Source organism: Salvia splendens, chromosome 2 (genome assembly GCF_004379255.2).
Source record: "Salvia splendens isolate huo1 chromosome 2, SspV2, whole genome shotgun sequence".
NCBI classification, from domain to species: domain Eukaryota; kingdom Viridiplantae; phylum Streptophyta; class Magnoliopsida; order Lamiales; family Lamiaceae; genus Salvia; species Salvia splendens.
In genome coordinates this window covers 42,547,486-42,567,856 of record NC_056033.1, presented here as the reverse complement: position 1 = coordinate 42,567,856, position 20,371 = coordinate 42,547,486, and the positions used below count along the sequence as shown (strand labels likewise).

The 20,371-nt window shown below is 36.3% G+C and overlaps 4 protein-coding genes across 7 annotated transcripts; 1 reads left to right on the top strand and 3 right to left on the bottom strand.

The window, feature by feature from the left end:
• Nucleotides 1–646: 646 nt before the first annotated feature.
• On the top strand, nucleotides 647–3,142 carry LOC121792974 (probable glutathione peroxidase 4). The gene is made up of 6 exons (XM_042191133.1): nucleotides 647–894; nucleotides 994–1,070; nucleotides 1,176–1,237; nucleotides 1,443–1,561; nucleotides 2,670–2,837; nucleotides 2,911–3,142. Exons 1-6 carry the CDS (start codon nucleotides 841–843, stop codon nucleotides 2,941–2,943), a joined length of 513 nt encoding a protein of 170 aa, XP_042047067.1. The 5' UTR covers nucleotides 647–840; the 3' UTR covers nucleotides 2,944–3,142.
• A 5,335-nt stretch (nucleotides 3,143–8,477) lies between these two features.
• LOC121792969 lies at nucleotides 8,478–13,753 on the bottom strand. 4 transcript variants are annotated; one of them, XM_042191124.1, is made up of 8 exons: nucleotides 12,819–13,753; nucleotides 11,272–11,389; nucleotides 10,511–11,046; nucleotides 10,102–10,275; nucleotides 9,898–10,014; nucleotides 9,527–9,706; nucleotides 9,262–9,308; nucleotides 8,478–8,998 (listed from the first exon to the last, which is right to left on the bottom strand). In XM_042191124.1, the coding sequence occupies exons 3-8, from the start codon at nucleotides 10,982–10,984 to the stop codon at nucleotides 8,689–8,691; spliced, it is 1,302 nt and encodes a 433-aa protein (XP_042047058.1). In that variant the 5' UTR covers nucleotides 10,985–11,046; nucleotides 11,272–11,389; nucleotides 12,819–13,753; the 3' UTR covers nucleotides 8,478–8,688. The 4 variants fall into 4 exon arrangements, with proteins under 4 accessions (XP_042047058.1, XP_042047056.1, XP_042047057.1 ...); XM_042191122.1 differs by having other exon boundaries at nucleotides 13,307–13,753; XM_042191123.1 differs by lacking the exon at nucleotides 12,819–13,753 and adding an exon at nucleotides 11,511–12,169.
• Nucleotides 13,754–13,905: 152 nt separating this feature from the next.
• Nucleotides 13,906–15,514, bottom strand: LOC121792972 (reticulon-like protein B23). The gene is made up of 3 exons (XM_042191127.1): nucleotides 15,049–15,514; nucleotides 14,824–14,893; nucleotides 13,906–14,243 (listed from the first exon to the last, which is right to left on the bottom strand). Exons 1-3 carry the CDS (start codon nucleotides 15,352–15,354, stop codon nucleotides 14,140–14,142), a joined length of 480 nt encoding a protein of 159 aa, XP_042047061.1. The 5' UTR covers nucleotides 15,355–15,514; the 3' UTR covers nucleotides 13,906–14,139.
• Nucleotides 15,515–15,967: 453 nt separating this feature from the next.
• Nucleotides 15,968–20,244, bottom strand: LOC121792971 (DUF21 domain-containing protein At4g14240-like). Its single transcript, XM_042191126.1, has 13 exons — nucleotides 19,607–20,244; nucleotides 19,378–19,454; nucleotides 18,971–19,054; nucleotides 18,775–18,888; nucleotides 18,425–18,508; nucleotides 18,191–18,262; nucleotides 17,649–17,716; nucleotides 17,333–17,420; nucleotides 17,194–17,267; nucleotides 16,776–17,109; nucleotides 16,663–16,709; nucleotides 16,482–16,560; nucleotides 15,968–16,328 (listed from the first exon to the last, which is right to left on the bottom strand). Exons 1-13 carry the CDS (start codon nucleotides 19,824–19,826, stop codon nucleotides 16,308–16,310), a joined length of 1,362 nt encoding a protein of 453 aa, XP_042047060.1. The 5' UTR covers nucleotides 19,827–20,244; the 3' UTR covers nucleotides 15,968–16,307.
• Nucleotides 20,245–20,371: the final 127 nt, after the last annotated feature.

The window sequence follows — 20,371 nt, the reverse complement described above, 5'->3', positions numbered from 1 at the left end:
TCTTCTTTCTTTCTTTTTTTTTTATCTAAAATTTATATCCATCCCATACACATTGATGATTCTAAGGTAATTTAAAACTCCACTTATTGAATGGAAATGAGGCGTTTTACCAATTATGACGTACTTCGTCGTCATATATGTATCAATCGTTAAACACTAGTATTTTCTAATTTTAACATTGGGCATGACTAATTTTACGAAACAATTTTTAATATTCTTCTATCCGAGGGCACTAATTTTCTGCCACTTCTTCTATCTCGGATGAATTAAGACAGTTCTTTTGGAAATACTATCAAATATCAACTAAGAAAAAAAATGGAGTATTTAATAAATTATTGTGTAGATAATAAAGTATTATTACTATAGAGTAGTATTTAATAAATTATTGTGTAGATAATAAAGTATTATTACTATAGAGTAGTATTTAATAAATTATTGTGTAGATAATAAAGTATTATTACAATAATAGAGAATAAAAATACTCCATAAGATAAGAGAGCTTTCCAACGAGAATCAGTCAATTAATTAGGGATGATAAAAAATGAGTCCGAGTGCAAATTAATTATAGAAAATGAAGGGTGTATATAACTATAATTAAATACTTATTCGAAATAGTTGTTGAAAAATAAATAAGCATACAGCATTGACAGTTTTGCCAATGGTCTGGCAAAAATGTGACCCCGCTCGGAAACATTGAATAGAAAAACAGCTGTATAATGATGAAAGATAATCCCATTTACCCAATTCATGTGATCACTCTAATCCCATTCACATCAGCTTCACAAAATTTTCAATCTTTAAATTTGCATTCACACATCTATCATCTGTTGAGAGAGAGAGATGGGCGCATCTTCTTCAGTCCCAGAAAAATCCATACACGAATTTACAGTAAAGGTTCGATTTTTAATCCTCTTTTTGGGGTTTTGTCTGAGAAAAACCATTTCTTGCTTGTCAATTGTGTGTAAAGATTCAATTTTGATTGGTTTTGAGCAGGACAGCAAGGGCAATGATGTGAACCTCAGTAGCTATAAAGGGAAAGTCTTGCTTGTTGTTAATGTCGCTTCAAAATGGTGAGTAGATTCCTTAATTTGTTTTTTTGAAGAAAAAAAATTCAATATTTTTAATGGGTTTGTTCTAATTTATGTTTTATATCTCTATTTGATTGGTTAAAACAGTGGGTTCACGAATTCGAATTACACCCAATTGACCGAGCTATACTCCAAATACAAGGATAAAGGTTTGTTTTTTTCTTATTTGCTCTGTTTTTGGTGGTAATGTTGCATACTTTTATATGAACCTGATTAGCATATTTCTTTATCTATGTTTAGGGTTTGAGAATAATAATATTAATACTTTGTAGAAATTAGAATGAGTTTGAGACATCTATGTTGAGAGAAATTTGTGATAGATTGCTTAGTTTATGATTTGATGCTGCGAATCAGGTTTTGAGATATTGGCCTTCCCTTGCAACCAGTTCTTGTATCAAGAGCCAGGAACAAGTGAAGATGCAGAACAGTTTGCTTGCTCGAGATTCAAGGCCGAGTATCCCATTTTCCAGAAGGTAACTGGACTTCATATGGTTGTGTTCGCCTTGTCTTAGTAATTCAAGTGTTTGGGAAGGTCTTGATTGATGATTATGGACAGATTTAGGAGATTGCTTTGTCAAAATTGGAAAATTCAGAATAAAAAACATGAAACGTGAAGAATTTTTGTGATCGATGTTCATGATGATTTTCTTGTTAGTTTGACATGATTTCTTAAGGTATAGCTCGTTCAGTGTAGTGCCAGAAAAAGAATATCTTTCATTGATGCGAAGATTCAAATCCGAAACTAAAAGAATCTGTCAACTTTTTAATGAATTAGTAGTTTCCTTACCTTCATAAAAGTGGTTTGTACCAATGTTGTTAGCAGTTTTAAGGGTCTGACCTTATAAAGTATCTCGACTGCGTTTTCATTTTTGGTCCGGGATAAAAGTATATGCGTCTTGAAGCTATACTGATTTGAAGCTGTTACCAACATAAGCCTAATGGTTAATTAATGAATCAAAAAATAAAGTAACTTGTTTTCGGATTTTTTTTCTGTGGATCGCTTTATTTGGGAAAATGTGATGTCGTCTGTCTTAATGCTATTGTAAATAGTCCAAAATATCATATACTTCTGCATCTTGCTTGACACCCAGCTGTTATCTCACATGAGCTGATGACACTGAGAGTCGTGAAAACGTGTATTCACGTCTTGCTATAGTTATTAAAAGTGTAATAACTTATTAATGGAGTGCTTCTTTTCGAGCTGGTCATTGCTCTATATATCTACTTATTTTTGTTAATGGATTTTAAATTATATTCGACTCGTTTATTCTTACATTGGTAATCTAAAAACATGACTTCCCAAGTCCCAACGGGTAAACTTCACTTGTTTTTGCTTTACTACATCAAAGGAGTTTAGTGAGCATGCCTTGAATTGCAACAAATTGATAATTCATTGTTGAATTATTGAAATGGTAATCACAAAACATGTTCATAACTAGTTTCCGGCTTCCTTGCTTTGCGATGATGTTTTAGGTGAAATGCTCTTCTGCCTAGGTAGGTTGAAGCTATTTGTGGCTAATGCAATGCCGTTCCCTAGTTTTTTTCCGTGTTCAACTGTTTGATGCTCTACTCTACTATCAGGTAAAAGTGAATGGGCCGAATGCAGCACCGGTTTATAAGTTCCTTAAAGCAAGCAAAGGCGGCTGGTTCGGTTCCCAAATCAAATGGAACTTCACTAAGTTTTTAGTTGACAGAGACGGGAATGTAATCAAGCGCTATGCAACGTCCACGACACCATTGGCAATCGAGGTCCTCCCTCCTCCCTCGGGCCTCGTCCCTCCCCCTCTATCTCTGTGATGCTAATTGGCATTTATGGTTGCAGGGTGATGTAAAGAAAGCCTTGGGAGAAAGTTGAGATATGAGTTGAATTATAAACTCAGTGATGCAGCAAACTAGCTATAGAGATGTGTATTTATCAACATACAATCTGTGTTGTATTTGTTTACTTTTTGTTTTTTCACTTCTTTGGTTTATATTGTAACATCTTCATGTCTATTATTCTAGTAAACCACTGCTAGTGAATAATTATAATGGAAGACTAGATTTGGGCCAAAGAGTATAATTCATTTAAAAATATACTAAAGTATGCATTTATTTGATGAATTTTTTTCTAATTTGTAGTGGACCATATCAACTTTCTTAAAATTCACAATTCTCCATAAGACTAATATTTTATGGTCTTTGTGAAGATGTGGAAGTTGGATTTTTTGACATGCACAATATACAGTTCATGTAGACTTGAAATGCTACTGTCTTCACTAATTTAACCAATTTTTTTACTTTTTTTTTTTTAATTTGCATCTTAATTTTTAGGGCTTTATGCCCTTCTCTATTTGGGGTTTGCAGCTTCGATTCATAAAGTTATGACTTAAACATGCAGATTTTGAAAGTTATGAGATTTATCATAAATATAATACTCCCTCCGTTTTATAGTAATATAGTCATTTTGCCATTTTGATACGTTTCATAGTAATAGAGTCATTTTCCTTTTCAGTAAAAATCAACACATTTCTTCACACCTACTTTACTTCCTCCTACTTTATTCCCTCTTCATCTCTCTACCTTTTTTCATTTTCTACTTTATTCTTCCTTTACTTACCTCACCTAACACAATTTTCTTAATCTCCGTGCCGAAAAGAAACGTCTTCATTACTATAGAACGGAGGGACTAAAAGTTAGTATGATTGGTAGTGTAGAATATTTTTCTTTTAATAAAATATAAAAAGAAAAAGAAATAGATTTAGGTGCACCGACACGTTTGTCAAAAAGTATCCACATTTGTAAAGCTAAAATACATGTGTGAAGTAGCTAGCATAAATGGAAATATTAATGGTGATTATTTAGAAAAGGAGATGAAATGAATGATGATAGTATTGGAGACATGAAATAAAGATAAGGGATAAGGTTTGAGTGCTACACTTTAATGCTACATAGGGGCATAGGTTAGCACGTGGAGTGGGCCTATTGGGCCTACAGCCCGAGTCAGCCGTCCTAGTCACGCTAGCCCAATATTCCTGTCAATGAATTACAAAATGTGTCCAATATTAGCGTCCACAATTCTATCATTATTATCTTTATTTCTTTTTATTTTAAAAAGTGTAATTTATATTTGTATATATAATCCTTCCCTATGATAAAAATAAAAATTTTAAAAATAACACAAATTTTAATATAAAATTAGTACTCCATCCGTTCCAACTAAGTTGAGTTGTATCCCTCTTTGGGATGTCCCAACTAAGTTGAGTCATTTCCTTTTTTAATAAAAAACAAAACATCCAATCAATTTTACTTTATTCCAACATCTATTTTACTATCTTTTTATCTTTTCTATTTTATTCATCTCTCCTACTTTTCAACATAATTTCTTAATCTTTATGTCTAAAAATTTTGTCTCAACTTAATTAAGACAAGAGGAGTATAATAAAAGAATAATATTTGTTAGTTGAGAATGAGTACGTCTCGTTAGGAAAAAAAGAATTACTAAAAAACATAAATTGACTAACTTTTAGGACGACAAAAGTGTAACCTTTTTTAGAATAGATGAAATATATTTCAATTAAATTAATATAAAAGATTGAATAATTTTTTTAAAATACATAATTCTAATAAAAAATGTATAAAATTAAAATTTTAAATATTGCAAATACTTTCTATTATTTAAGAGAGAAGGAAGTTGTCTCGTTCATCTAAGACATGTCTTTGGTGTACGCTTTGAAAATCAAATCTTGGAGCTTTGAATTTTTCGACGACTGTTTGGGTACTGCTTGTAGTTGGTGTTCGCTTTGAAATACAAATCATATTGTTAGGATCGTCAACTGCAACATTAGTTTGATATTGTCCGCTTTGGGTCAAGCCCGCACGGATTTGTTTTTGGGTCACTCCCAAAAGGCCTCAAACTAATTGGGGTTGGACAGGAATTATATAGTGAAATCCCTGGCTTGGCATCGCCCCCAGACGTAGATACACATTGTATCGAACTGGGTAAACAACTTCTTGTGTTCATTTCTCTTTCATATTCGTGATTGCCTGTGTTTATTTCCCAACAATCGGGTATGTATTTACTTATGGTGGTACTGCTATTTCATGGACTTCTAAGTTGCAGAAGACTGCTGCTTTGTCTAGTACGGAGGCTGAATATGTAGCTGCGACAGAGGCAAGCAAGGAGATGGTGTGGTTGCAGAGTTTCTTAGATGAACTTGGGAAGGAGAACAAGAGTAGCATACTCTACATTGATAGTCAGAGTGCTATTTTCTTGGCGAAGAATCCAGCGTTTCATTCTATGACAAAGCATGTGGAGTTGAAATATCATTACATCCGACACCTAGTGGAGATGAAAATCCTGCAACTTGTGAAGATACTTGGCTTGTTAGGATCGTCGACTGCAACATTAGTTTGATATTGTCCGCTTTGGGTCAAGCCCGCACGGATTTGTTTTTGGGTCACTCCCAAAAGGCCTCAAACTAATTAGGGTTGGACATGAATTATATACACCTTCCAACTTCCCCTACTCATCCGATGTGGGATAGGTTTGTAACCCAACAAACCTCCCCTCAAACCGAGACCACATCGGGAACGCAGTCGACACGAACATGGGTCGTTCAAGCCCTGGCCCCTGGGTCATCCTGGGCCCGACTCTAACTTTGAGTCCTTCAGGGCCCGACCCTAACCGGGGCTCATCCAGGCACAACCCATAGCCACCTGGGCTCTGATACCACTTGTTAGGATCGTCGACTGCAACATTAGTTTGATATTGTCCGCTTTGGGTCAAGCCCGCACGGATTTGTTTTTGGGTCACTCCCAAAAGGCCTCAAACTAATTAGGGTTGGACAGAAATTATATACACCTTCCAACTTCCCCTACTCATCCGATGTGGGATAGGTTTGTAACCCAACAAACCTCCCCTCAAACCGAGACCACATCGGGAACGCAGTTGATACGAATATGGGTCGTTCCAGCCCTGGCCCCTGGGTCATCCTTGGCCAGACTCTAACCCGAGTCCTTCAGCGCCCGACCCTAACCGGGGCTCATCCAGGCACAACCCATAGCCACCTGGGCTCTGATACCACTTGTTAGGATCGTCGACTGCAACATTAGTTTGATATTGTCCGCTTTTGGTCAAGCCCGCACGGATTTGTTTTTGGATCACTCCCAAAAGGCCTCAAACTAATTGGGGTTGGACAGGAATTATATACACCTTCCAACTTCCCTCCCTCATCCGATGTGGGATCGGTTTGTAACCCAACACATATACCCTTGAACTTTTCTATTGTCGAGTACAAACTCATCCCACACCGAGAGTTTGATATTATAAGCTTTGAATTAAGTTCGCACGAATTTGTTTTGGGTCACCCCCGCTTCGTTTTGCTCTTAGCTATATTTTGTGCAAATTACTGAAATAATGTATCCTATAAATTGCAATATTTTGAAAAAAATATGGTGATGTTTGTCGTAATGATGACATTAATTACGCAGACAATGAGGTGTCAAAAAACATATTTCAACAAAGGAACAAATTAAATGAAGAAGATGAAAACTATGGTTTGTCGGAAACAGAAAAGGATGTAGATGTATAGTTCTTAATCAATTCGTGGGCTGTGGGCCCATTTGTAAGTTCATGGTTCATATCAACTGCCCCATGTGACCTGTTTTGAAGTTCATATTTTTCTACTCCCTCCGTTTTAAAAAAAAATTAGATCACATTTATCGTTTTTAGTTGTCCATAAAAAATATAGCACATTTAGAAAATGAAAGTTTCAACAACTTACCACTTCCTTTTTTTTCTTCTCTCTTACTAATAATATAGACTCCACATTTCATTAACATTACTTCTCTCTTACTTTTTTTTCCTTCTCTCTTATTTTAAAAATTCTACATTAAAACTCGTATTATTATTCACAATCACAATATGTCAGTTGCATGAACCCCAAACTAAAACTAACATATAAAAAATGTTACTACTAGTATTGAAAGGAACAATTGTCATATAATAATACTATTACTATTGGTCAATCATATCCATCATAAAATCCAAATACTTATAAGTGGAAGCCCATATTTTAATAGATTAAACCTAATATAGAAAATGAAGATGTCGTATGTGTTTTAAGGCAATATAGTCATTCGTATCAACCTTGTCTATACACCTCCATATCTAATATCAAACTTGTCTTTTTTGCTTTCTTTTTGTTCCCCATTTCGTTTATATACTTGGGGAAGATTAGGTATATTTTGCATAAATGGATCATGTATTCATATGAACATTTCAATTTAAATTTTATCGTTAGAAAGTTAGAAATAATTATCTTTAAAATGTTGATAAATTTGATATAAGTTGGAAAAATAAAGGTAGAATTGAGGAGTTTTTTCAAGTGTTGAGATATGACTTATGCAATTGTAGTTGAGATAAAATAATACTCCATCCGTTCACGAAAAATAATTTTGGGAGTGATCAACATAGGTTTTAACACAAAACTAGTAAAACGAGAGAGTGAGATGGTTGAAATTTTATTAGTAGAAATTCAGATCCAAGATAAACTTATTATAAATATATAGAAACTGATTTTGGACATATCAAAATTTAAAACAAGACCATTTTCGTGGACAGGGAGAGTAAACGTCAACGATTGAGATAAAATTATTTAATTTTATTAAATTTCTATAAAAAGCCAAATAGTATTAGTCGCTAACTCACTATAACCCCCACCAAAAGAATATCAACTCACATTTCCCAATCCATCGAATACATTCAATCTTGAAGAAAAAATCTAAACTTTTAGGCAAGTAAATAATTGCACTCCCTCAAACAAATTAAAGAGATCAATAGATGCAACTCATTTATTTCCAAAAAAATGTCTTTATTCAAGAATATATACATATGTATAAAGGGGAACAATATGTCTCCTCAACAAGTAGAAGTTGATAATAGGTCCATCTGCTTTGTCATCGTATATGTTTTTTTCTCAACAAGGGCCACCATTTCCCACACACCACAAGTTCCCATTTTCATATCTTCTCTCTCTTCACACACACGCATATATATAGTATAGTATAGACACTCCAATCATCTCATCAAACTCATCATTCCCACACTTCATACTTGATTGATTCAAAGCAATTTCTCAGGCACAAAAATGGCTGCATACACGGTCGTCCAATCGAGAAGCTTGAAGCAGAGATCGGTCCAACGTTGCTCGAAGCAAATGAGGGAACACAAAGCTCGGCTTTACATCATATGGAGATGCACAGTGCTGCTTTTGTGCTGGCATGAATGAAGAGTTTTGTGTTCTTGCAAATGTAGAGCAAGTGGGATGGATATGCATCTGCAGCTACACACATAACACACACTAGCTTTAGAAGAAGATCATATATGTATATATATGCATATCATTGTAAAAGAAAAAGGGCACCTTATTAGTGTTTCTGAGTAGTAATCAAAGACGTTTTTGCTTCACTTTTTTTTATTACAAATAAATATTCAGATAGCTAGAAAAGATTGTGTCAAAGAACCAAAGTTCTACAAAAATTCAAAAATGCAGTCACCACTTCGCTTCACTGCTGTCAAAAAACCTCCCATTTACGTGATATGTATTATTCCCAGTACTCAGGCTTTAGCTTCGCTGCTGTCGAAAAGCTCCCATCCATAGTTTTCCGCGAGCAACCTGCAGTCTACCCTAGCTGGTTCGTTTTCAGGGTCCTTCACGTGATCTGTCTCATGTCCGGTGTTCAATTGTTCATCGTCTTTGGTTGCCAAAGGCTCCACTTGATCTGGAACGAAGCTTTTCATTGATGAGGTCGAAGAAGCTAAGAGGAAGCTCGTCTGGCCGGAGAAGAGTGATTTGCCAAGCGGAAGACGCTGGTCGAATTTCTCCTTTAGCTGCTTCACATCCTGGCATATAACAGCAATTTCACCCCTGTAGAGGAAATGAAAATTGTTTCTCGTCAGGTTGCATGATTTGGTCGAACTCGGACTTCAGACAAGCCATCAAATGTTAAAATACCAGTTTAGGGAATATTCAATAAAAGATCGATAAGTTATTAGTGGGTTTAGACATATGCTAGGTTCACACGCTTAATTGCGTGCAATCTTATATAAGGAAATGATATTGCTGTAGAAATGGAAAACTAATCTTTGAAAACCAAGATTAAAGAAGTTAACAGAAACGAAGCAACTTACTGCAATGTATCTGCCAGTTGCCCGCGATCCACGAGAAATTCATGCAGCTGCAATGCAGCAGTAACAGAATTAATTACGAAAAAACCAAAACAGGTAGATCGTTTATCAAGAGAAAGGGGCGGAGGTATTTGTTCGAGAAATAAAAACACATTTGAGAATCTTGACAGAAACTCTCCCGGTTCACATCTGATTCTACAATTCCCGTGAAGACTTCAAACCATATAATACTATGCAGTATAAACATCTAAAAGGGAGGTGTTACTACCTTAGCATTATCTTCTGCGTGTTGTCTCAGTATCTTTGATTCTTGCACCACTTGTTCCATGATGAATTCCTGTTCAACAAGGGATTTCCTACTAACTTCTTCCTTCTCCAGTTTTTTCAGCAATGCAGATTTTATTTCATTCTCAGCAGCAGCTAGTCGGACCTCTAAACATTGACGCATCTGCAGCAAAATGTTGGAAAAAATCAGATCATGCTATCATGACTAACCAGCCTAGATAGTTACTCAGACTTTAATATATTTCAACACAAATCACACACACAAATGGACGTAGCTTTAGTTCACCAGTCACATCTTAATCATCTTGGGAGTTTATCTACATAAGAATTGATCTAGAATGTATCGGAACTTGCCTCAGCCAGATATGTAAGTGATTGATCTCTGTCATCTGATAGGGAACGCAGACGAGAGTGGAGCTCCCTCAACTCTGTTGCCAAGATGGCTTTCTCACCATAAACTTCCCCGGCATGCTGAGAGGTCAAACTGGAAAGTTAAACTAAGGCATAGATTTAATATATCTACAAAGAATACTATACAGTCACTAAAAGGATTAAAACCATGTTATTTGCTTCCTTCGCATGTTGCAGCATTCTTTTCAGCTCCTCGACCTGATTCAGCAAATCAATATCACCTCTTTCAGCTTCGGTTTTGGCTTGTTCCGCAGCTTGCTCCTCGACCTCCACTTGCTTCATCAAGTTGATGACAGACTCCATTTCCGTAAACAATGTTTTCTGTAAGTGCCATAGATCAAATATATAACTCACATCAAAACTTAAACAGACCAAATTGCAAAGCATGTTGAGAAGCTTGATCAAAGCCATCCATCTAAAAGCCCAATTGCTATTACTGTACAAATCATATCGATAACCAAATGAAACACTTTAGAAGCCACAGAATTGATTTTAAATTATACCAATGCTTCCGCAAATAGGTAACAATTTTAAACATGATATATGTTCTGGATACCTTATTATTTCTTGCATCAGCAATAATTTCCTCCAAGACATCAATAATCCCATTTTTATTAGACATGGACGCGTTCAAGGTTGACTTATCCTCCGTTCCAAGAGTACTGCTAATGTTTTTCCCACTGGAAGCACTTTCAGTCGACAAAGGTAAATTATATTCATCTAAATTACTCTCATGCACGTCAGACGCCTCTGCCTCCACCCCTGAAGTACTAACAGAAATATCCCGAGCTTTCCCACCAGCATCCTCTTCTATTTCTTGAATGCAATCCGTCTTCTGCCCAACACCCATTTCCACATCCTGCGACATTCCCACCGTAGACAGAGGATCACTACCAAATGAAGTTCCATCTTCTGCTGAATGTGTTCTCTCTGTTTCAGGGTCTTCGAAAACTTCGATTTGACAAGTGTGCACTTTATCATCGCCTACCACCACAAGTGATTCACCTTGAGAGTGAATGTTAGCATCCATTTTTACATCATCATCCACTGTCAACGTCAACCGAACAGTATCACCCTCCACTTCAGGATGCCCTGCATTTGCATCACGAACGGCCTTACTTTAGCCCATTATTAGCAGAACCCGAAGGTTCTATGTTTCCACTACCAAAACTATGATCATCATGTACTAGTGTAGTTGTGATACAAACTCTCTTCTCACAGACGAGAGCAAGTAAAACTTCGATAAGTATACCAAAAAAAATCATTTGAAAAAATATAACATGCAAACAATAATAATCTGAGAAGTAAACTACTCACTCTCACAAACACTATGAGAAGCGAGGAAAGGAATTATTTCGTCGATTACTGCTACAGCAGCCTCATCAACATCCTTGCTATGCTCAATAGCAACAGCTTTAAGAACTCGAACATCAATCTGTCAACAATAAAAGGGGGAAAAAATAAGAAATTTTAAATTCAATAAACCTAATCATCAACTAGCATTCCATGTTTTCTTATAAAATAAAATTCAATCAACAAGGAATGAGTGAAATTACCAGCGGAAAAAGATCTTGCAAAGTCTCGTATACTTTCCGGAAACTCATATTCACATAACGTATACAAATTAACACGAAAATTGAAGCTCTTGAATTAGTCCCTTTCAAAATAAACTAAACTAAACACAATCCATCAACTTCAAAATTCCCAGCCCCTAAAACCGAATGATCAGCCCATGAGAATATACTTATAAATAAGAATTTCAATAATCACAGCACAAAAAAAAAACCCTTTCGCCTTGTTCCAATGTTAAACGGATATACGCAAAAAATACAGAAACTTGGTTAAAATAACAATCAGTTCCGAAAATAGCGACGCCTCAGATTACATTGCCCATCTTTCAAGAAAAATATTATACAAAATTAATTGGGACAATAAAAGCCTCGAGAAATTAAGGGGGATTACCAAAATTAAAGGGGCACAGTTACAACGTGGATCAGTATTTACATGGCCAAAATGTCAGCTAATTTATACATATACGAATATGAATGCGAAAGATAAACTCTTCAACAAAATCTACCTATTTATACGTTACTCATAGCTACTGTGCTTCACCCACTTGTACCTTAAGTTTGACTATATTCTTCACCTATCGGATGTACAACTATTTTAAGCAGGGGAGGAGTATGTATTAATTTACTTATAACTATTCAACAAAATTATTCTTATGCATGAAAAATAATCTTGTTTTTCTTCTTGATTTCCAACAAAACTAAATTAAGTTTTCTTTCTTTCATCTTCTTCGTCCAAAATAGTGTTGTTTTCTATTTTCCAATTTCCACCAAAATTAGTCTTTATCTATTTATAGGAGGAGTATAGTACTATTATTAGTTATCATTATGATGAAATGATACCAATTTTCCAATTACAATTATTGAATCATTTTTTCTAGCAATTTCCCCTACTTATATTTTACCAATTTGCATTAAAATTTATGTAATATGCTATCAAGATTATTTTGTGTGGACATAATGTGGTATATGAAAGTTTGTGAAATATCAGGAATCAAGCATACTGATATAATGAATTTTATGGAGTACAATGTATATTGCTAGATATCTTTATTTTTCTCTAGTCAATTTCCTGATTAAAACATTTTATTAACATTACAACTCAATTTTGTGGAGTACAATGTTTATTTCTACTACAATCCAACCATTAATTTTGTAACTCAACAAGTGGGATTTTCGATGCCCCTGAGTTTGATAAACAACATAAACACTAATAAATACCATGAGAAGCAACAAATTAGTGAAATTACCATTAATTCAAAATTTTAATTCTACAAAAAAGGAGCTATATCTCACATGTAACACAGTCTATGCTGCTGCATTTTGAGATATCATATCGTTATCATGTATACATGGTACTATCCTCTTCTCTGCATCGGGTCATCGACCTAATGCATGAGCACAATCAACAAACAGCATGTGCTACAGTGATGGAAGGCAAAAACAATAAGCAAGGAGGAGTGTCAAAGCCTGAGAATTGAAGGTGCTCGCAGCTGAAGACGCTGCATCAGCAGCTATGCAAATTATGCAATAGTTGTCAAGCTATACGTTAGTAAGGATGAATATAAAAGTGGTAGAGAGCAAATAAGTTCAGCTAAACAATGGAGATATAATCAGAACCTTTCACATATATCAGCATATACATACACTGAAACAGATCTGTTGTCTGTATGAAAACAAAAGGCATAATCTCGAGTACTATTTTACAACTTGTAATTTAGGTGTCAATGCCAATGAGATGAATGGAGCACTTGAAGGAAAACTCGACACAAAAAAAAAATTACCTGCAGAAGTTCTTCAAATTCATCATCCAAGATGATTATGTCAACAATCTCCATAGTGTTTTGTGTTTAGAAACAATATGAAAGACTTCATTTGCTCATTTGCACTAACTAAGATTTGCCTGCAAAGTATATACTCAGTTATAAGCTGTCTCATAAACTTTGGTTGCAATGCCACCCCACTATGACCATATTTTCTCCTCTTCAGCATTCTAGATTGAGCGACGATATAAAATCAAACTGCTTCGCATTCGAATAAACCACAACAATTGCATTCGGCTTCTTCATCCACATTACTTCAAAATCCTACCAGGACTACAGGAGTGGAATTTTCAATCACAAAAACAACATCAACATGCAATGAAGTTAAAAAAACTCACATTTGTAGGATCAGAGCTGAAGGTCACTCTATTCTAACTGCAAGGCAAAAAATGTTAACACAAAAACCTGATATGAGAGCAGTTTTATAGCCAACATGTGCGGCGATCCTGGATTGGCATGATGGTAGAAACAGAGTCACTTAAGATAGAGATGTTTCTTTCAATTTGATAGATGGATGTGAGGAGCAAAAAGCCATTCCTTGAAGGATAAAAACACACAAATTGAACCCAGAAAGCTAACTTGAATTGAATGTTCCTAGAACTGGATAGTGCTAAGCATCTGAACATACGAACAATAAATGCTCGTGAGAATACAAGAGCAAGACAATACATGTAAGTATTAAGTAAACCTAATACATAAATGGGAATTTTCCCCATCACGAAGGCATTATTTGCTCGAATGAAGACTACTAGATGTATTAACAGAAAAAGCAAACTGCACAACCATTGGAATCATTAGTTATCTTGAACGCCATCTCTTCTGCCCGCAAGCCTTCCCAAATATGCGCTGTTGGTCTGAGAGTTTTCAAGAATAGTGTAGACACAGTACAAGCACAATCCTACCCAAGCAAGAGCAATTTCAATGAGTACATTGATATAAACGTGATATTCAGAAAGAAGTAATTCAATATATTTCAAGGGAGAATAGCGTAGATGCAGTACAAGCACAATCCTACCGAAGCAAAAGCAATTTCAAATAAACATGATATTCAGAAAGAAGAAATTCAATATATTCAATGGAGAATAGCGTACACAGCACAAGCACGATCCTACCCAAGCAAAAGCAATTTCAATGAGTACATAAATAGAAATGCAATAAGTATTTAGAATGAAGATATTCAATATATTTCAATGGGGAATAATGTAGACATAGCAAAAGCACAATCCTACCCAAGCAAAAGCAATTTCGTTCAGAAAGAAGAATTTCAATAAATATATTTCAATGTATATTTGAATCTGTGATAATCATAAATCGGAAGAATTGAACTGGAACTTGAATGTAGTAGGAGTACATGATTAGAAACGGAAGTAATAAATTCATAGAGATTGGTATCAAACAGCAAAGGAATCGCATAAAATCCGTAATTCTCAAAATTTGTAGTAATAATTGAATCGGAACTTGAATGCAGTAGTACCGACCGATGTAAGCCACAGCGACGCCGGAGAAAGCTCTTCCAACTACAGAGAGCAAATAAAGGCAGAAAACCACCTACCAAAAAACGGCAAGGATTTAAGCAGTAATCAATCAGTTTATTCCATCAAATTAAGCAATTAGTCAGTTAATTCCGTCAAATTAAGCAATTAGTCCGTTAATTTAATCAATTACCGGAAAAGCGGAAGCAAAGAGAGAGGGGAGAGGTTTACCTTGAGGAAGAGGCGCTTGTCGTGGCCGGTGGCGGCGACGCGGAGGACGGACTCGGCGGCGCCGAGAGTGTTGGCGAGGCAAGCGAAGAGAGAGGAGGCGGCGTCCTGGGAGATCTGCCAGTGGAGGGGATCGACGGGGACGGCGATGTTCATGTGGCGGAAGAGGAGGCCGAGGATGGCGAGAGAGCAGAGGAGCACGATTAGGACGTCGGCCATGAGCGAGACGACGCTGGATTGGCGGTAGGCGCAGTGGTAGTAGACGAGCGTGCCGCTCATCAGCCCCATCGCCGCCCCAACCAACACCATTTTCTTCTGATTCAACTGCGAATTTGCGACAGCGGAGGAAAACTACTGCGTCAAACGCGGCTGCTCTGTTTTTTCACCCATTTCTGTACGGCTATCGGCGCTTATTTTTCTTCCAAATAGAGGTTTCAATGTTGATTTCAATTACATTGATCTCAATCCGATTGGATTAGTTGACGTAATTAAAATAAGCTAGAGATTAGTCTATTCGTCCCTGATTTAAGGGCTCAATTTTATCTGAAATTAAAAATTTGTTTGATTTTACGAATAAATTTTAAAATATAAATTTTATTTTTATATATTTATTTTAAATAAAATATTAATACAATTATTTATTGCCGCTTATCAAAAATAAAATAAAGTAATTGATCTTTAATGGTAGGCGATAAAATAGATCATTATTTTGTGGAGGAATGAAATAAAATTTTCAAATTTATTGAAGGTGTAAGGTTTCTACTCACATAAACTGAAAAAAGTATAGGGATGTTTTGATTCTATAAAACTAGTAAATAGTGGAACTTATGAGTTATGATGATTTAGTAAGCATTCTCACTTTCTCCTTCTAATAAAAAAATTATATGAACTCAAACATATACACATTTTAAAAATTAAATAATGATACTAAATGATTCAATATTAGTAATAAATCATTACCAGTAAAACATAGTACTACAACTCAATTTTCTGTCGGAAAATAACATACTACAACTCAATTGTGTCTCGTATCATAGTTTAAGTTTAAACTACACCATTGGTTTCGAAATTGTAATTCTACAAAAAGGGTGATATATCGACTTAATGATAACTACCAATACCATTGCAAACATTTCAGTCGTTTCAAAATCTTCCTTTACACATACAACACACAGTTAACTGCATAGGCCAGACAAACACTGAGCATTTTCATGTGTTGTGTTGTTACGGTATCGAGACCGTACCAGCATCTTCGTGCACGGTCATTGCTTGCCTGAGCCAACCTGAGAAGACGAGAAGCACGTCACAAGACCGCAGACGATAAAAGAGAAACCAAACGGAATAAAAGAGAAACTAATTATCCTGTTATCAACAAACAACAGGTGCAACAATGGTACAAAGAAATAATGAGAAAAGGGAAGAGCTGCATGACTTACTGTGGCTGGCGTTTGAAGCCTACGAGTCGAAGGTGCTCGAGCAACTGAAGAAGCTGCAGCAGCAGCTGCGACGCGTATTCTGCCATAACCATTGTGCAACTAGTAAGATATAAGGTGGTAAAGAGCAAATAACTTCAAGAAAAACAATGGAGGAAAGGAAAATAAAGAAAGAGATCAGCACCTTTTATGTACATCTATGTAAACATCTGTCTCATCAACAATTTCCTCCTGTTTCACATGAAGAGCATATTCTTAAATGCTAAGGGAAAATTGAAAATAACTAACAAAATTTACCTGTAGAAGTTCTTCAAATACGTCCTCCAAGGTGATTATGCCGATAACTTCTCCATCTTCAACATCCTCTCCAGCATTAGAGCTGTATGTTACTAAACCATTTTGCTCAGCCTTCTCAATATTGACAACGACGGTATCTGCTTCTCTACCATACTTGTCGAGCAAAGGAATTTTCAATTGCGAATCCCCTTCGGTTAAAAGTTTATCTTCAGCCATGCCATCAGAGGAGATAAGCTTCTTCTTTTTCCCTGTCACCTTCACTACAGCTGCCATGTGACTCCCACCCTTTTGAAACTCATTGAGAATATCATACAAGGGCATATCTGCTGGTACTCTGTGGTATAATAAATTGATTTAATGATTCAAATAAGTCGGTTTCTCGTGCTAAATATGAAAATATTCAAAGAGATGAACTCACCTAGGCATTCTCCTGACGGAAACCGAGCTAACTGGAGTCTCTGTTTCAGCTCTTACAGTGAGGAGATTTTTTACCTACGTCAAAAGATGAATAAGCAAATAACACAAGCTTATCCAATAATGACGGGTATGATGCTTACCAGCAGAAGTCCAATAATGTTTTTCGGGTTCCCTGAGTACACAGGAATGCGACTATGACCCCGCGCAAGGATTTTTCCAATAGTTTCCCTGCAGAACAGAGCATGCACGGACATTAACAGGGATAAAAATCAAATATATTCCTGATATTAATCCAAGAAAAGTGTTTTTTGTGCTGGAGAATTGTGCGTGTGCGTGTGCGTGTGTGTGTGTGAGAGAGAGAGAGAGAGAGAGAGAGAGAGAGAGAGATGAATAGAGAGAAGGTTGAACAGGGGTATGCTTAGGTATAAATCAAACCCTCATAGGAATCATACTCACCAATTCAGTTTTGTCTCCACATCAAGTGAAAACGTGGATTCAATGGGTGTCATTGCCTCCGCAGCTGTCTGTGCATGTATAAGAATAAGTCATTTTATTATCACACTTGCAATGTAAAAGCTAGATACCTAAGTCAGACGTTATTTAATGTATCACATACTTCTTCCCCTCGAGTAGATTTTGAAAATGTGATTCTATGATTATGTATGTCTAGTTAAGAAACAGGCACAATGCATTTTGTCAAACGAAAATGAGTACAGTTGCTAAAAAATTATGGAATGACTTTTTTTAATGACCCCCATTAAACTCATCAACTGTATCCTACTAAATGAACCAGAATTACTCCCAGTCACAGAGCTTTTGGACTTTGAACTTAAATGGAACCAGAATTGCTCCCACATTACATCCCAATAATAGTTAGGTAACATCATAGGATTAATGCAAAGTCAATTAAGAAGACCAAAAATGCACCGAGTAAAAGAGGCTATTGAGCAAAAAGAGAGTAAAATATTACAAGAAGATCCTCCGGAACTTGAACATACCTTTTCTGTCAGATCTAGGGCTCCATTAATAATTGTTGCTTCGTCATGAGTAAGCTCACCACCTTTACCAGCCTAGTATGACATCAATTAACCAAATGAAATAAAAATCAGAAAAAACAATGATCAACTTTAATTCTTTCTGTGGGGGGATGCTGGAACGTTGGATATTAGAGAATGGGCATGGTGTGTATGTGATATTATGCAGTCGGTCACGCTTTACTTAAGACTTCATACCTCCTGGCTATGGATAGATACGAGAGCCTTCAGTTGAGGTCGCCTAAATAAAGCATCGTGATGGCCCAGGACGGAATCGAGGATCTAAATCACAAAAGAAGTTGAGCATAAGATATTAGAACCTCAACTGAAGTAAACTCACAGGAGGAAAAACAGCAGAAGATATCAATAATGTTGCTTGAGACTTGAGAGAAGCTCCCATTTTTGAAGTATCAATAAACATATCACACTTGAGCTAATAATTAAGATCCCCCCATCCACCCTCCCGGCTTTCAAAATGTCCAAGTTAGTATCCCAAAAACACACAACCATCTACTATGAGCTGACACAATTACAAATAAACGAATCACCTTTCCAATAGGGAAAGCAATCGGGTAGCAAATGATCATCAAAACACGAACAAGCCACACACAATTAGCACCCACAGCCAACCCATACCTAGAGCAAGCTGCTTGAGGGATTATCTATCCAGCCACCATAAACATATAGAAGAGTTAGTCTCATCAAATAACTACGACCAAATGCAGGGAAAAAAACAAAGTGTACCTCACCAAAAGCCAGAACAAACGTCACCGACAGAATGACAGCAACAACAGGATGAAACAGCTTGTCCAGATAGAGTGGAAGAGCCTGCACAGTATCAATACTTAAAACTCCTTCTAATGAGACCATAATTAACTCGATGACCATCACACACTACGCCATTCAAAGAGAAGAAGTCTTAACAGAAAACTATGCCAAAGATTGGACTAAAGAATAAGCTAACATAAAAGATTGAACTATGCCAAAGATTGGACTAAAGAATAAGCTAACATAAAAGATTGAACTACAGATTGCTCAATATCACAGATATTTCTGAATAGGTTACTTCATCAGCTATGAATTCTACTAATTCCACAAATAGATAGCAGAAATCACCAACTACAAATAGTTAGCAGAAATCACCAACTAACCTCCATCGCAGCAGCATTGCACAGTAGCAAGGTCACCAGAAGTTGGTGCTGCTTCTGAACTACCGGGAAAATAACAGCTGAAAACAATTGCTCAAAATCACTAAACAAACTATCTCAACTCCGCACATCAAAACAAAACAAAACAACAATCAATTCCAACAGCAAAACTCCAATTTTTTCAATAAAAGAGAGATAACTATAGAAATTACACAACAACACACACAAATACCAGCTTGTTTCTTCTCCGTGGAGCTGCCGCTCCGTTGCAGTATCTCGAGCTCCACGATTCCGAGAGACATCAATCCGAGAGTCAAACCGGACATAATTCCGGCGAAGAGAACGAGGAAGCACGAGACGCCGGCGTAGACAAACCACATCGGATTCCCAAAATCGATGTCGTTGGAATCGGCGTAGAACGCTCTCGGCGTCACCATCGCCGCCGCATTCATCACGCACAAACACACCTCCCCCAAACAGCAACAAAAAAATCGCGAAAAAAATACAATAAATAGGGAAAAAAAAGTTGCACAGGGAAAGCTACTTCGTTATTAACTCCTGTTTTCTACGAGCCTTTTCTACGACAGAAATTGAAAACAAAAAAGCTGAAAGCGACGGTTTAAGAAATTCATAACAGCGCCATGCGTTTCCACGATTCCTCCAAAATTGAAAGAAAAAAATTCACGAAATCGGTCAGAGAGAGCAAGTGATAGGTGACGCAGCTGTATGTTTTTGTATATCTAGGGAGTTATATTTTGTTGTTTTGCGACGCCACTTGTCGAAATTTGACGTACGTTGCGCCGTCGCAGAATATTGAAGCCGATCGCCGATCGGCGGTGGTTTTTTGACCGGAGGCGGAGGGCGGCAGCTGCCGGTCAAAGCTTTTACTTCTTTTTTGAGGAGATTTTTACATGTTATATAGTAAAAAATGCATGTTATAAATTACTTTTTTTAGGAGTATGCAATTATTTGTTTCTCCCAATAATTTATCTTTCTT